Below are 17,746 nucleotides of genomic sequence, written 5' to 3'. Positions count from 1 at the left end.
TCTGTAGTGTTTCTAACTGTTTTCTAAGTATTTTTCTGAAATTTGCCCGTATATACTGGTGAAATAGGTCTCTGACCCGGCTCGAACCACCAAATGCAAGCAACCTTGGTTTACAAACCCTATGCCTAACCGCTTGTGCCAATGATTAATGAATGGCAATGAGACACGGCAAAAAGTTGTCATTCACAAATACTTACCTATAGCGTGTAATTTACGGCCTTATATTGCGACTCTTGAGCTCCAATCCTAACCCAAACTGATGATAACTGAACCCCCGTCTAGGTCGTCTCTGCAGATTTTTTTTCCAGTGGTGGTTGGAAATTCCAATGAAAATCCATGTACTTTCGCAAAATGCATCGGAAATTCCACTTTTTTTTTGCCGTTTCTAATTCAATTGCCTTGGAAATTCATACATTTCCTTCTCTCACCTTGGAAATTTTGCACACTTTTGCCTCGGAATGAAATCCTATATCATGTCGCCCCACCCAGCCCAGAGCAGTTTCAAACAAATTCTTGAATGGCCCAATTGATTGATGAAGAAAAAACAGTCAATCAATGATCAAATCTTGAATACTCAATACTTTAGAATTGGCCAAATTAATTGTGGGAATCAATCCATATCCAATTAATTTATTTCAATTAATTGCAATATATAAAAAATTGCCATTCCATTCGGTCCATTCTATTCGATTCGCTTGTATTTCCACTCGCTAGAATTCCACTCGCTACACTTCTACCATTTTTACTGCGTGCCAAGATTACGGCAGCCGAGAAGGCGAGCCCAGCAAGCAATGTTTCCCTTGGGCTTAGCCGGGGGCTTCATGGGAATTCGAAGCAAAGTTTTCCTGACAGTCAGACAGTTTCTTTTTTCAAACAGCCAAATTTCTTGTTAAAAAATTGCTAAAATTGGCATAATTCTGGAATTTTTTTACATGATATAAACATTCCTTTGCTACACAATTCACCAAATTTTGTTTGAGATATTCATTCAATCTGAAGTTATTTATAAAAAAATATAAGTCAAAAAATTATATGAAATATTTTAATTCCCGCAACCCAAGATTATGCTAAAAAATTTTGTCGCTGAATGTCTTGACCTGTAGTAGAATAGTAAAGGAATAACAATTGCTTGAGAATGTGTAAGTACAATTTTTACATTTTGGGGTAGCAACATGAGTATTTACAGCTTGCATTTGGCAGTACCATTTTTGATTGTTTTGACTGGTTTTATTCTTCATATAACGTACAGAACAATTTCCCAACCACGTTCTACTGGTTCAATTTCACAAATTTCACAAATTTCACAAAATAACACGAGATAATTTTATAAAAAGGTATATAAGCAGTAGGGAAACTTATTACCAAAACCTTTTTGGTGATTTCACAAAAACATTTTTGGTTAACTCTTGATATGCACCATTGTCGTCCACAGCTGATTGGTTGAAAGTGACGTATTGACTTATTTTACGTCACTTACAACGAATCACCTATTGGGTATATACATGATGTAATGTCAGAAGACCTTGGAATGGCACATATCATGAATTTGCAGTGAATAGGTGCAATTCATGAAAAATTTCAACATTTCACACCGTGAATTTGCCAAAAAATTATGATGACTTTTAAACGTTTTGTTTTTCATGTACTCGTACATCTGGAATTAACTGAATATAAACTACGTTCTGGTTCAATTAATTGCCCCTACCTAACCTAAGAACACCCTCTTTTTACTTTTCGAGAAAAATCTCAAAGAAGCTTGTCCATGTCCATTGAAGTGGCAATCTGAACACCCAATAAATAAGAAGAATTAGAATTTGTAACACCAATTCTAAAAGGTTCTATTCCTAGAAACTGGGGAAAATAAAATACTAGATTAGAAACAAACATGAAAAAATATACATGTTTTTTAGTTTTTTTAGTTTTTATTGAATATTTATACAGGATTACGCAAACAGTTACAAGTATCTGATATTACCTTTGGTCCTGTTATAAATCTAAAATAATAAATAAATTATAAGTTAAATAAAAGGCATGCTGGCATAGTTTACGAACGTATTGAATTTGGCTATGAAAAAGCACTTGAAAATTAATTATTTGAATGAGGAGTTAAATTCGCTATGAAAGTAGAAATTACGATGTTAGATCTCGTTTTGATTGAGAGGTGTATGTACTTTCCAATGTTGGAAAGGCATGAGTAAATGATAGTAAGGAAAAACACGAGGCATAACACAGTATGAAAAATAACTGAGGCAAACATAAAATAGAACTAATAGAGAATATATTAAACTAAATATGAAAGGTTATACCCGCAGAAAAACCACGCTGTGATCGATAGATACTTCAAAAGGTTATCTTAAAATTAATGTAAACAAGACTAAGAGTATACATGTATGTGAAGTCTATTAATACAGTATGTCGAGACTGAGAATATTAATACTGAAAAGTGTGACGCAATGTGTAAACTCTGAAAAGGAGAAAGTACCCAAAAACAGTGAAATTATCATATTCAAAATGTTAAAAAAAAAAAAAAAAATAAGACGGAAACAAATATTAGATAAAATATCCTAAACGCCTCTCTTTACTATCTCTGGTAAAAGATCATGAAGGAAAGTATTTTCAATCAAAAATCAAAAAGTAGTTTGAGGTATAATCGTATAAAGTAGTCGAGAATAGAGTGAGAGCTCGTGCACATAAACCACATAAAAGCACAAGCTGAAAATTTTAAGGAATGGAAAGAATGGAAAACATACCTGATTTAAATGGAATCTTGAGGGGAAAGTCAGTCAGGTTGTTGTTCATATTCAAAAAGATTTTTCCAAAAGCAAATCTTGAGGAATCTAATCCCTACTGACACACTAAAGACTTATATACTGTACACAAAAATTCATGCATAAAAAAGACTAATAAAAGTAGAAATAATTGTTCTCCACCATGAAAATAAATCTCATAAAAACAATCTGGAGTGAAATTTCATCAGCCATCTTTCTCAAACGTTTAGCTGTTTGCACTGTTTGCACTCAGTTCGAACAAAAAACGCAAACGGAAAATCTCGAAAACCCGCTGACCTCTCTCAGAGGTCAGTCAGGCAAAATCGTTTGAGTGAAGGTGCGCCAAATTGGTATCGTCCGTTTCTTCGAAACTCTCCCGCCGATTTTCTTCCGTATACCGCCATAACGCCATACCGCCATTTTTCCCGCCTTTATTATCACTGTAACAGACGATAACATCGTCTAGTAGTAATGGAGCTGCTTCGACCATATTTCCCCAAACAACTTTTCACGGAGGGTTTCAAATGCCTTGCTGTTTGGGTCGAGCCATTCTTTTCCCTCTTCGAGCTCAATTTCTCCGTGGTCACAATAAAAATGATCATTGCAGATATGATGCAACGCTCTCAACCAAACTGATTTAAGTTTGAACTCGTCACCATCACAGTTTGCCACACAATACCAGAAGTGATTTACAAGACTTCTTGGCTTACCTTTATTTAGGTTACACATTTTTGCGGATATTATGGGCCTTTTATTGTTGTAGAGAAACAGTATTATATTATAAAACAGCACAAAAATTCCTGCAAAAATTTGTACCCTTAAGGTATTTGATCGATAAAATTTCCAAATGTTAGAAATTTATTTAGTTAGTAAGACTTTTGGGACAAGGTTTTTGCTCCGCTACGTTGTGTTGAATTTTTGAACGTTTTTAAAAAGTTTTTATCAATAGACGAGTTTAAAATTATAAAAAATATTTTTACTTATTGTTTCATGGAGAATGTAAGTTTTGCTCGAGCAGTATGTCTCTCCATCATGTCTTCATTACTAGGCCGTGGTTTGCTTGCAATGTTTGGGGCAAGCATTTGCGTTGATGCTCGTGGCTTAAGTTTTAAACCAGGCTCATTGTGGCGCCTCCACAAAGTTTTGGCTATAATTTCTAAAAGTTAAAAAGGTGTAAAGAGTTTTTAAACTCCAAATTTTTATAAATTTATAAGTAAAGTTTTTAATATATATATATTATAATATATATATATGTGTTTTCTTGAAATATTTTTGACTCATATTGAGTTACTTCATTCCATCTTAACTCATATCCAGACGATGTCAATCGAACGAATCGAACGCCGAATCAATTGAACGCAATCGAACGCAATCGAATGATTGAAATTCGATTGCCGAACGCAATCGAATGCCAATCGAATATTACCGCGATTTTCTCGATTGATTCGATTGCGTTCGATTAGTGCCTGGATTCGATTGATTCGATTGATTCGATTGCGTTCGATTGACTAATGTATTCGATTGATTCGATTGATTCAACTACGTTCGGTTGGCTTATGCATTCGACTGGTTCGACTAATTGATTCTGTTGATTAACATTGATTCTCGTTCAACATTTGAATAGTTAAACGAGATGATATGAATCATTTTAGCCTGGATTCTAGAAAATGCAGATCATGCAGGCCCACATGTTTACTGCAAGTTGTGTGTTAAAGCCCGTTCGTTGCGTTGATTTATCTATCGTATCGCGCGATACTTAACCTCCCTAATAAGAGGCGCTCGAAATTGAAAGGAATTGAGGTAAATTGGAATCTAATTTAATCGACCACCCGTCGAATGCAGTCGAACGTAATCGAACATCAATCGAACGTAATCGAATATCAATCGAACGTAATCGAATATCAATCGAATCAATCGAATTTTACCCAGAATTTTACGTTCGATTGATATTCGATTGCGTTCGGCAATCGAATCGCAATCATTCGATTGCGTTCGATTGCGTTCGATTGATTCGATTGGAATTTTCGTTCGATTCCGTTCGATTGACATCGTCTGGTCATATTGAGTTACTTTCTTCCTTAAAGTCATTTTAGATCACTAGTTTTACATTGACGGATTTCTATGTCATCATATTTTCCTTTTCTACTCCAACCTGATTGATTTTCTGTGAATGTTCATTCTAGATTTTTGTTGTATTTGTATTGTCTTTTTGTTTTGTGGTTTGTCTTTATTGTTTCCATTTTGAGTAGTTGAAGGTTTTATACTTCTAGACTATATATATAATATATATTGGTATTATTAAAGACATTTTTATATTTTATTACAGTATTTTTATATTTTGTTATTTTTTGACATATTGTTAAAGAAACTTGAAATTTTTTAGATTATCTTCTATTTAAAAAAGTTATGTGCATCGTCAAAAATCAATGCCCCATGAACGGTAACTGCTTAGCTAAAAACACTGTTTACGAAGCCACACTGACAACATACGACGAGAATTTACCACCAAAAATTTACATCGGTCTCACAGAAACAACCTTCAAAAAGCGATATGCGAACCACAGGAAATCTACATTGTACAAACTAATAACAAATCAAAAAAAATCTCTAACCTAAGGTAAAAACCCATTGTCAAATGATCCTGTTCCTGCCTGTAGACCTTGAAATCTTACCTTTTAACATTTTGATGGCAACTGTAGTATGTTGTTCTTCTCCACGTACTAAAACCAGATGATGTAGCCTTCACAACGACACCAAATGCACCTTCTCCAAGGGTCTCTGTGATGACGAACAAATTCCTGTCCACTTCCCATTCAGGATCGAAAGGTATCTCAAAAACATCGGTAAATAGAAAAACAAATACTCATTGGAAGTATTGGAAACATGTATGGTTGAAAACTAATCAAAAGTTTAATTAACTCAAATAGTAGTCCTAGTTTAAAGTTCATGTTTTTCAAATATTATATTCCATTTGTCAGTAATTAATTCTTGTACGGAGATCTATGACTTAATTTAAGTTCTATCCATATTTTGGTAACACATATACTTTGTCATGTTCTTAATTCTTTAAATATCGAATTTATTTTCCAAACAAAATAGGAAAATGAATAAAACCAACCATCTAAGTCACCATATAATGCTCTTGATTCTGAGTTGCTTCTGACACCATTCAACAAAGGAATCATCGCTCCAGATCCTCCACTTGAGAAATTCCTTAATCTCAAAGCTCTGGGGTTCTTGTCTGGTGGATCAATGTTGATTTTCAAGTCACCCAATGGTGTGTCGTTCTTGTGTCCACCTGTTACGGAGAATGAGGTAATGGTTAATATATTATCGATGAGCATTGTTCCTTCAGGGTGTGAATATACTTTCAAATGTTGGTTGTGTATGTCTTTTGAGAAAAATAATACGAGGAAAAGTAGGAATTGGTAGTTGGAACTGATTGAAATTGATTCTTCAAAGATCTTCATATATTACCAGGTGCGCCAAAATAAGTATAAAGATTTTTCAAGATGTTAGTGAAATTACAGATAAGGATCTTCTGTTTATTCTTTATAAAAGTTACCACTCAATGTGCAAATCGAAAGTTCAAATTCCTTTCTTGCCTTTAAAGTAAGACTTGAAGAAAAGCCATGCTAATACAAGCAATGAGATGAAGACGAGAATTCCCAGAACTGCAATGATGATCATCATGGTTTCATTGCCAGCTGTTGAAGATTCTTCTATCTCTGGTTGTGTCATCTCTATCGTGTCTGAAGAAAGAAGGAATATAAGAGAAGTTACAACAAGTAAAGAGTACAGGCTGTACAGTACCACTGAATAACAACAATATCAAAACCTGCAAAATATGAAATATATAGTCTCAACTCAAAGGCTAAAACTTGCTTTAGAATTTTAATATTTGGCATGGATCGAAATGTTACTTCAGAGCAATTATTTGGAAGCTTTTAGTGAAGAGAAAAGCAGGAGTTTGCATATTTACGTTAAGCTTCTAAAGTAATCAGTACTATTAGTACGGGGCTGGTAAAAAAGACATGACAGTAAAGACATGACAGTGAAAATCTAAACCTACTTGATTTCTTAAATGTCAAGTACATAGTCTTGTAGTCATGACCAATATGGTTGGTTAATAGGCAAGTATAGAATCCTTCGTCGGCTTCCGTAATATTCGAAAATACAAATTCAACGCCATACAGTGGTGCTTGATCGTTTGAACGATGCGATTTCTTGGAGACTTGTTTATATCTTGCAGCTTGTAGAACTTCAACAACTGATTTATTGAATTTGCTGGTACCAGTAGCGATTGTGTTTAAGACCGTATGATTTTCCTTCCCTTTCCATCGAAGCCAGCGGAAGTCGGGCAGAGTATCACTTATCAATTCGTAGCAAGGAATAGTGGCGTTTTATCTCGCCTTTCTCAAGGTATGGACTAGTGCGCGTCTTCTCTGAAAGAGGAATGGAGGAAAGATTTTTGCTACCGTGTGAAAACCATGTCAGCCTAATTAGACTGATTCCCTTGAGTATGGTTCTCACATGGTAGCAAGTAAAAGTGAGCCAAACAAGGTTCTTACTTCGATCGAAAATTAAATCCTCAATACCAAAAGTGATCGAATGAAAGCAAAACAAAAGCACAACAACAAACATTAAATCCATTATATCTCATAAACACCAAAATGATCCAATCAAAATGAGTTTTGAGATTAAACTTAAATCATCGAAGTCACCAAAACCAACAAGAATCCAATAATATAACTTTAAAATTTGATTCCAATGCAAAATCGTTGCTCAGTTTGAATTATCTGTTCCTGTATGTAGCATTGAAATCAAACAGGTCAATAATGTGATAATTTCTCCTTTGATGAACAGAACATTGCTTTTGTCTCTAAATCTTGATATGTCCGTTGGAAACGATATCAAAAATAAGATTCCCGTCGCAACAAAAACATTCAATGAAAGTATGGTGACAATTTCAACAAAAAAGCCCAATCGACGGATAGGAAATAGTTGATAAGAATAAAAACAAGACAAAAGGATATATTCGATTTGAGAGTCTTTTCCCTTCCACTCACACACAAACAAAGTTGAATTTCTCCTCATTTCGCTTCTACAATTCTATAATAACCACGAGTTTATTTTTGAAATTTGTCACAGTGTATCACAACTATGTATGTATTATTGCGCGTATAAGAGTCATTTGTTAGTTCATTTTTTGTCGTTCGTTGATGAGATAAAGAGAGAAAAAAAGAGTTTTTCCGGATACATTAGGTTTTGTTATACTTAATCGATGTGATATCCTAAAGGGAAACACTTATTCCATTCTATTCAATAAATGAACCGAAAAACCAATCGCCTCTTATGTTCTACTCGTTGTTTTTTATTGGGTCGGCCCTACCTGGACAATTGCCAGGAAGAGGAAAAATGAAGATTTAATTAAAGCGCTCAAATTTTAAAGTCCTTTGCTTTTTATGAAGCTTTTTCACATAAATTCCTTGCTCTCATCAAATATATCACCCCCCCCAAAAAAAAAGTTCGTATTCGGTTTCACTTGGAATAGCAATCAACACAAAATCGAGCATGAGTCAAAAAACTAAGATTTAGAATAAAGCCAAATAAAGCTGATCAATATTAACCTACCAGGTGTATCCTTTCACACAGAAAAGCATACGATGCTACGAAAATGTTTCTCATAAGACTACGAGGCACGGATGTTTGCAAACCTAAGCGTAATTGTCTTGATTTTTTTTAAATTTATGCAATCATTGCATACGTATCTTCATCTGGCAAATTGGAGACATTATTCTTTAAAAAAAATAAGATCATAAAACTGCTTGTTCCGAACAGACCACAAACTAAATGATCGACTTACCTTGTACAGTGAGCGTAAAATTATGCTGAATAATTTTAAAGTTATTTTCAACTTTACACGTATAAGTAGCAGAGTCTGATGGCACCAGATCTTTCAGAATCAAATCATGACGATCGGTGACAAGTGACGAATCAACGCGACGCGTCAGTAGGATTTTTCCATCTTTGTACCAGGAGTAACGGATTGGTTCTTTACCGATAGCTTTGCAGTCCTGTTTTTAAGACATCACCGGACGGCATAACAAGGCTTCAAATCAGTAAAATATAGCATATTTTATACATTGTAAAAACATACATTTTTCAAAGAAAAAGCTCAATTTCTTTTCCAAAAATGTCAATTTTGGGTAAAAAATACATGAAATTGGGGACTCCCAGGCTTCGAAAAATCTTTCGAAAAGGGCAGGCAAAGAAATTTTTCGAACTCTAGGGTGGGGATTTAAAAAAGGGGGGGGGGCCAGAATTTTTCAAAATCTCAAGGGGGACACTATGATCATCTCTTTTTAAGAAATGGCATACAAAAAAGATTGAACATTTATTGCCTGTCGCACAAGGATCAAACCTACCTTCTGTTGTATTTTCTTTGTAACACTCAGGTGTCGGGACCAATTTTTTCCTTGCAAATTTTTCAAAAACATCTTGAAAAGAACTACAGCGAGCTAAGTCTGGTCTGAAGAATTGAGCCTCAAGATCTATAAAAAAAACTATATCAAGTAGATTTAACATTTTTATCAATAACCGAAAATTCTAATCAATAGAGTTGTATTAGATTTAAATAGCCAAACCGGATAGAAAGATTTCTCGAAGGTAAGGCTACGATTGTGAGATTAATTTGAATTGGTGACCTTACGTACCCTTAAACCTTAAAAATTAGGTAAGTAGTAGAGAATTTTACCTTTAAGCTGTCTTTCTTTGCTAAAATTTCCAGCAAAAAACCTCTCCGGCAAACTTCCATCCATGATTTTGAGAAAACAATCCTGCCATATCTGTAAACAGTAATTTTGATATGGAATCAAATTTCCCATAGGGGGCTAAGGCTTTGAAAATGTTGGGTATTTATTGACCAGACCACTACCTTAACAAACCTTTAATAAAGGAAAAGCCTTGCAAGAAGGTAAAGCTTTTCTATTAAGCAAAATTTTTGTCACTTGTCAAATACATCTATCACATATATTTCTCTGGTTCAAAAGTTCTCAATAATAGTCTCACATCAAATTCTGGCAATTACCTCACGTTGCAGACTTAATAAAGTTCCAAGTATTCTTTGAAAAATTTCAGCTATGCTGTTGGAAGCATCCAATTCAAGTTCAACAAACAGGTCATCCAATGCCATTGTAAGTTTTCTTCCATCTTCGTCGTCATTCTCGTCTTCCATAATTATGAGCATAACCTAAAATAAAAAGGATCTACCAGGTGACTCAAGAGAAAACTTTGGACATTTGGCTACCCATTGATACCGAACAAATTCTTACTTGAATTTAAAATCAATTCTATTAAAAAGAGGATAGTTTAAAACTTAAATTTTGAGTTGTAAATTTTTGAATTTGGTCTAGTACTGAAGTTAAAAATCGTTTTTCGAAAAGCCAAAAAAAACACGTAAAAAAGGACTTACTTTTTAATGATTGACAAAATCATAGTTCGGAAAGGGGTCTCATCCCCCCCTTTTTAAATGATTCCCCCCTTTTTTAGAAATGGTCAACCCCCCAAGTATTTTGCCCGTCTTTACAAAGTCCAAGGTACCTGAACTTGACACCCCAATTAATTATATTAACTAGCAAGAAAATGTAAAAATCAGAGTCAAAACAGCGCCGCAGTTGAAAATTTTCAGTTTTTTGGTGGTAATTTTTTTTTTTTTTTAATTCTTAAGTACAAAAAACTAATTCACTAATCAGAAATTTGTCCATACCCCCCATCTTGCTACCCCCCCCCCTTTTAATTGAAAATTTCCGATCCCCCCTTTCTGGGATTTCCGAGAGGTGTCACCCCCCCCCCTTTCTTAAGGGTTCGAACTATGAAAATTCAGTTAGTTTTTGCTCTTTCAGCTGCTGTCAGCCTAGAAGCTGGTTTTGAATTTTGAGCCAAAAATAACTAGTTTTGACTTTTCACCTCAAATTAGGTTATACTTTACAGTACACATTATATTTATTACCAAATAAAGCCTTTTAAACGACGCCTCTTAAGGTATTTCTGATTGCTTTTAGTTTCAGGGCTAATTTGCTAAACCAAGTTGCTTAAAATTATTTTGCTGCTTTCTAGGCCAGTGTAAAAAATTTGTAACACTGGTTGTAAGGAGGTATTTTGTTATGTCACTTGTCAAATCAAATTTCCAACGAATTTAAGACTTTATTTCAAAATATGTCTCATTTTTCATAATGTAGGCCCTAAAAAGTATAATATATAAGCTACAAGGTATAAACCTTAGGCAAGGGTTTGTGATGATGTACTCTTTTGTGCATAATTGTAGGCGGTCTAATCAAATAGGGAGAGATAAAAAAAAGTCCCAAGGTAGTAGGAGGTGCATTAAAGTATTTTAAACATGTTGCTCTAGCTGAAGACGTTTTAAAACGAGTTTTCAAAGAAATTTCAAATATTTTAATTAGATTTCCCTAAAAAATGGAAGATGACCTCTCTTGCAATTTGGAGCAAAAGAGTATTGCAATTGTCTTGAATCAAGTAGTACATTTGGGAGTGTATATAATTCACTTACTTGACACAATTCACGTTCAGCACCACTTAAATTGGTTGATTTGTTTGTCAATACTCTGCAAACAGCACAATTGAACTCATCGATATGTTTAAGCAAAATACAAACTTGTTCAAGATTTCTCAATACAATAATAACTGGTTTGGAGGTCAATACGGTAAAATATTGACCGCAGCCGAAGTACAGACCGAGCTTGCGAGGTCTGTGCGCAGGATAAGGTCAATATTTTATGTATTGACCGAGAAAACAGTTACATTATTGTGTTTATTAACTGGCGAACATTCTTTGTGTGTTTCTCGCCATAAAAAATGCATTTTCCACTCATTTTCCATGATTTTTTCGTTTCTTTTTTTACCCAATGCAATATTTTCTTTGATTTATTCTGACGTCACTTTCTTATGAGAAGTCATTGCAACGTCGGTTTTTTAAATCACGTTCAAACTGACGAAACTTTTCTATAAAACAAATTTCCCTTTTCAAAATCATCGTCAGTTTGACCAAAGCACTGAAGTTGTCTTTACCGTATTATATTGACCGCTAGAGAACCAATCAAAATAGCGCATTTTCTTGTATTGACCGGCTTTTACTTCAACCAGTTAATAAAGTTTTGGATCAACTGGTACACCTATAAAAATGTAAATATCAAAAAAAGTTTCAAGGTTCCTGTCCATAAAATCCATATAAATAAGTCTCCCTTTTCTTAAGAACCTCAACACGCTTGATGTTGTTTCATTAAATGAACAGTTAGTGTTAAACACAGGTTACAGGTTATAGGTCACAGGTTAGGATGACAAGTCAACTATAATCAATGTAAATCAGAATAATAATATACATTAAGCCTTTATAATACTTTTGATATCAATCATATTCTATTGCAATAAATACTTTTACAAAACAGATACTTTTAATAGTGCTACAGAAAATTGATCCCATCCAACACGAAGCAAAGTCGATATGTCACCGGACGATTTTTTTTGAAAATTTCGTGCATATACAAACTTTTTACGCCACACGCCCAGATCTAGAGAAAGGAGTTGCGGAACGACCGTTCCGTTTTCGCAAAGCGAAGAAATTTCGACACTAATAAATTATTTTTTCAAACTTTTATTGAAGATGTTGAGTTGAGTTGATGGGATTTAATCCCATGGTCAAGATCTCAAAGAGAACAACACAATGGGCTGTTCCATTAAAAATCCATACAAGGGGTGGACGAACCTTTTCAAGTCGAAAAGAATTTCTTGAAAATGTTTAGATACCCCAGGAAAATGGCAAAAATTGCAAAAAAACCCTTATTTTTATACCTCAAAGTGACGATGGACAAACCAAAATCAGTCTTTTACCCCTGGAAATTTTCGAATAACTTTTTACCCCCTATAAAAATAAAAAACGCTCCTTTAGTATTTTTACAACATGAAGCACCAGATTTCATAAACTCTACTAAAACCTTACTGGGTGTTGGGGAGAGGGGTGTGGTCGCTTTTGATTCGCTAACACGTTGATGATCTTCATTGAATATTTTGAAGTATGAGCTCAAACATTGAATGGCTTCGTTCAGTTGAGATTCTTGCACCTAGTAATTATAAAGGATTAAATCAATATTAAAATGACCAATGATAGCTTCAAATTAAGATCCAGTAGGGTCAGTATTTATAACTAGGAAGATATCAGATTTCAGTTCATTCGAGTTATAGAGGTTCTAGTCATGGAACGTAAAAACAATGCAGTTGGAAATTAACTCTATGAAAGCCCTGATATTTAAGGTTATACAATTTGAGTAGCAAAAAATTGTCAACCCTAATAACTAAAAAAAATTTTCAGGTACCGAAAACTAACAGTATGAAAAATTGGATTATTACCAAGATATAGTCAGATTGATAGGTTGACAGACATAGTACAGAAACATTATGGTCAGCTAATGGTCCGATGGCGGATTTTGCAATCTTACTGACACCCATGATTTCATTGAAGGAGCCAAGAGCACCAACAGAAACAGTGAGAACTCTCCACACCTGACCAGAAGTCTCCAGCTCAACATTTTCCGGTAATTCTACAGAGGGAAAAGATTAAATCAAAAAGATTTAGTTTAGACGGCCCACTCTTTGCCCTGACTATTCTAATTGTGAATTAAAGTTGACAGAAAGTTGGCTATATAAAGTCAATGCATAGCCCTCTTTTGACTTCAATGCAATGTCTTCTTTCAACTTTTTTAAAGCAAAGATTTTAACTACCAACTTTTTGTCCATTTTTTTGCCTACTCTAATAATTGGAACAGGCAGGGCAGAAAGTCGGCCGTCTAAACTAGAGCTAAGTTTTATTGGGTTTCATTTTGTTCTTTGATGGTGATGAATGATATGAACTAGGTTAGGTAAAGTAAGAACTGAAAGAGCTGAAATAAAACACCTTTATTTTATCAAAACAGTCGTAAATATGAAAGCTATTTTACTTAGTTGATAATTTTGTTGGGATATAATTTTAGTACTAGCTTCTAGGCTATATACAGACATGAAAGGAACACTTCCTTAAAAAAATCATTTTTTTGATGATGTATATAAAATTTCATATAAAAATATGACTTGATAGGGCAGGAAAGCTTTCTTTATGAAATAACTTAAAAAAAAGCTGTTTCTTTGAATCAAAACAAATGAAAGTGTTATCAGATGTTGTCAAATGTGACAACCTGTTACTTAATCACATTATCATTGTTGCCTCATAAAAGTCTACCGTTAATCAAATTTAAAAAGTTTTTCCAAACAACAGTTGTTAATGTAATCAGAATGAACAAGTCTAGACAAAAAAGATTATCAAAACCAAAGTGAAACTTTACATTTAAATGACCCAACCATAAAATGTCTGAAAAACAGATTTCTCTAAATAACGTTATAGAGTTCCAATTTTTGGCTACAATTTAGAATTCGATTAAAAAGACATTTTCTTACGTTTGAAATCCTCTTCAGTCAAAATCAGAGTCATATTCTCTGCTTCTGTGACACTGAAAAAGCTTGGGCTGAAAGAAAACAAAAAATAATAATGTTTACATTATTAGCACAAGGAATGTTAAAAAATTATCCAGGTACAATATTCATATGATGGGCTACTCAGAAAAAAGTTGTAACCTCTATGTTTTAAGGTCTTTCTTTGGAAAGGTGGCCACCCTGGATTTGAAACCCCGTTTTGCTGACCACCCTAGACTTTCCACCTCATTTTACTGACTACTCTGGAGTTGTACACTCAAAAAACCGCACCTGGATTTTTTATTTTCCAGACCATCCTGGACTTCACACCCTCTCAACATAGGGGGTATACAGACTATATCTGGAATATCCCAATACTGAGACTTTGACATTCAGTATCAAAAGATAAAAAATAATAAAAAAAGGAAATTATTTTCTAAATTCAAATGTAAAGAACACCTACTCACCTTGAGTCTGGCAATAAGGCCATCTGAATGATTGAGTGACAGAGCAGTGGTATCTTTTCCCTAGGACATGAACAAACTTGTAGCTTGTTGTCCAAAATGTACAACTCCATTGAACCATCTGGAGGAGACGTTCCCAAAATGTATTGAGAGCCGGCTTCCGGTGCTTTGTTATAATAGCTACTTCCAATGATTTGAGAAATGCTCTTCGTGAAAAATCCAGCCATGTTTGAAGAGTTTAGCATTTTTGACAGATGGGGAATGATTATTTGGTCGGTGGCTGCTAACGAAAATATGAAATTAAAGTCAATATTTTTTAAACACATAAATTCTTACTTGTGATGATGACAAGTATCCCATGAAATTGAATAAGCAATATCGCACACAAACACTTTGCAAATGCAAACCTCTACTTGAAGAAGTGTTTATTTTCAAGATTGGGCTCAAGTGTCTTGGAAGTGTTTTTATATGATCTTGTCTCATATTTTGATTTTTTTTTCATTTGATACAACAATATCAGATTACAAGATACCAGTTTTTTCACAAAGTCTCTTGTCTTCAGGTAGAAAATAAAGGCAAGATAAAGGTCCGACTCAAACATAAATGATTTTTCTCTTCACCATGCAATAATTTCTCATCTTTTTGACAATTTCAAAGTAACGTCAAAAATTTTTTTTATACAATACGCACTTCTTCTTATAAAGAATTTATATCTTATTGTCCTCCCCCTCTCTTTTCAAAAGGGAAGGGGATTTTTTTCAAGAAAATTGGAGACTGGGTGAGGAGAACTGTTTTCGAAAATCCAAAATTTTTATTCTTTACAAAAGAACTCATTCATTTAATCTGTGGAAGTTTTTCCATGTTTTCATTTCACTTAAGAGCCATTGTCTGTAAGAATCAGACAGAGTGAGGAATTTTTTTTAAAATTGGCTCATTTTGATATATTTTGTCCCAATTTATGAACTGAGCATCCTGTGAAATTTTTACAGTCTAACTCCAAGTAGTTAAAATTTATGGCCGTTTGAAATTTCAAAGTTGAACGGTCTCAGCTAACAAAAAATCACAAATTTGGCTAAACAGGCAAATGACCTCAAATTGTGCTTGAATGATAACAGAAATAATATTTTCAACTTAATAATCTGAAAAAATCCACAACTTTTAACAGGAAAATGTAAAAATAATAACATACAGATAGCCAGTTGTTAAAAAAACATGGCTCAAAACCAGGTTGTTAAACATGTTAAAGTATCATCAAAAGTATCATCAGTCTCAGTGTACTGCTGGAAAACAAAAAATGGTAAACATCAACCTCTGATTATTTAAAATGGCAGCCCAAAGTTGGAATTTTGGAGTTTTTTCAGGGATTGAATTTTAATGTATCCCATTTTGCGTGAAAAAAGTTGTTGAAGGTGCATTTTTGGGCCAAAATGCTTTTTTTATCAATTTTTGGACTAGAGCTGATGTGAAGACATTCCATTGCACCCAGCAATTAGGTAGCAAAACATAATTTTGATTTAAATAACTTATAGAGGCTAGAAATTCACTCAAAGACCACTTCTAACTCTGCTGACCACCTTAATTTTGTTAAGAGGGCTAAAACACAATTTTGACTGAATTTTTTACACATAATGAGTTCTCGAAGATATTTGATTCTTGATTTAGGAACAGGAAAAGTATATATCCTTTGTATAGTGCAAAGTTTGACCAAGAACTAAACCTCCTGACCTTTCCTTCAAAGATTGGGTCAAGCTAAAATGTCTTCCTAAACTCTAAATCCCTGATACCGTAACTTGGTCTCATGTCGACATCCCTCCTCTAAATTCGACACCCTTTTCTAGAGCTGAAAAATTAAAAAAAGGTCGAAATTATTTTATTTGCTTAGTGGTAAGGGAGGATAAATCTTTTTTCAATCACAGATTCCGACTTTCATATTATTCCTATCTCTAAAGAAGGGTGTCGAAATTAGAAGACGGATGTCGAGATTAGACCAACTTACGGTAATCTTGAAAAGATTGTGCAAAACTACTTTTTTGGCCTCAAATTTTACATAAAATGTGCTCCCCAAGACACTTAATTCTTGATTCTGTGAAGAACCTTCAGGGCTCGAAATAACGGTCGGACATCGGACATTGTCCGACCCAAAAATCATAATTTTCAAGCTAAAGCAACCACCCTGATCGGACATTTTGTCCGACCCACTTGAAATCGTTACTTCGAGCCTTGGACCTTTCCTTCAAAGGTTAAGCCTAGCTAAATGTGCTTCCAAATTAGCAAAATTATAAAGCTGCATCTCTGCAAACAGTTTTACCATCTATGTATCTATCCATAGGATAGGTTAAACTTATTTCATATGACCTATGACCAGGGCTTTTGCTTGCTTCAATCAAGAATTTTGGGTCCTTTGATCTTCGACAAAATCAACCAATGAATTTTTAATTTCAAAACAACAAAGATGGCCCTGAAAACCAACGAATCTCTTCGGTTTTTAAGGTGCATGCATTAACTTTTGGACTGATTATGGCCCATTGAAAGGTAAATCTTTTTTCACATTTATAGTTTCAACTACCTTTGGAATGTTATATTAGTACTTTTTCTTTGTGTTGACTTTTTTGTATAAATTGGATTTCATCTCACAAAACAAAATGTTTTTTTCTCGGCCATGACCCATGTGTTTCATGGATATCACATGGCCATGTTTTCTTTCCACAGGCTTATTTTTATTCATATGGGTCGTGTGTTTATTTCATTTTACTCTAACTATAATTATTTTCATCTCTTCTGGCTTCAGGGTTCAGGTGAAGGAGAATTTCATCACGCAAAAAATCTCACTAGTCTTGATAAGTTACTGGAAATTATTGCTAGGCTGCTGATTCTATTTCGGAAAATTGATACTACATTTGAAGTGAATGATATCATAAAGAGGTAGCACATTTTGAGAGATTGTATACTAGGTTCTAATGGCTGAAAAGCTCAAGATCATCTTTCAAACTACGCACT

General features: G+C 34.1%; 2 protein-coding genes across 2 annotated transcripts; both read right to left on the bottom strand.

Moving 5' to 3' along the window:
- Nucleotides 1-6,356: 6,356 nt before the first annotated feature.
- On the bottom strand, nt 6,357-8,851 carry LOC136813564 (fibroblast growth factor receptor homolog 1-like; the record flags this gene model as incomplete). Its single annotated transcript, XM_067070068.1, has 3 exons — nt 6,357-6,520; nt 6,841-7,101; nt 8,635-8,851. Coding segments are annotated over 3 exons (642 nt in total), but the record flags the coding sequence as incomplete, so codon positions are not given.
- Nucleotides 8,852-11,930: 3,079 nt separating this feature from the next.
- Nucleotides 11,931-15,066, bottom strand: LOC136813563 (cytosolic arginine sensor for mTORC1 subunit 1-like). The gene is made up of 5 exons (XM_067070067.1): nt 14,753-15,066; nt 14,271-14,338; nt 13,191-13,381; nt 12,784-12,904; nt 11,931-11,959 (listed from the first exon to the last, which is right to left on the bottom strand). The coding sequence occupies exons 1-5, from the start codon at nt 14,992-14,994 to the stop codon at nt 11,931-11,933; spliced, it is 651 nt and encodes a 216-aa protein (XP_066926168.1). The 5' UTR covers nt 14,995-15,066.
- Nucleotides 15,067-17,746: the final 2,680 nt, after the last annotated feature.

Source organism: Clytia hemisphaerica, unplaced genomic scaffold (assembly GCF_902728285.1).
Source record: "Clytia hemisphaerica strain Z4C2 unplaced genomic scaffold, Clytia hemisphaerica genome assembly, whole genome shotgun sequence".
Taxonomy (NCBI): domain Eukaryota; kingdom Metazoa; phylum Cnidaria; class Hydrozoa; order Leptothecata; family Clytiidae; genus Clytia; species Clytia hemisphaerica.
Note: the sequence above shows the minus strand (reverse complement) of the source record. Positions and strands in the feature narration are given on the sequence as shown.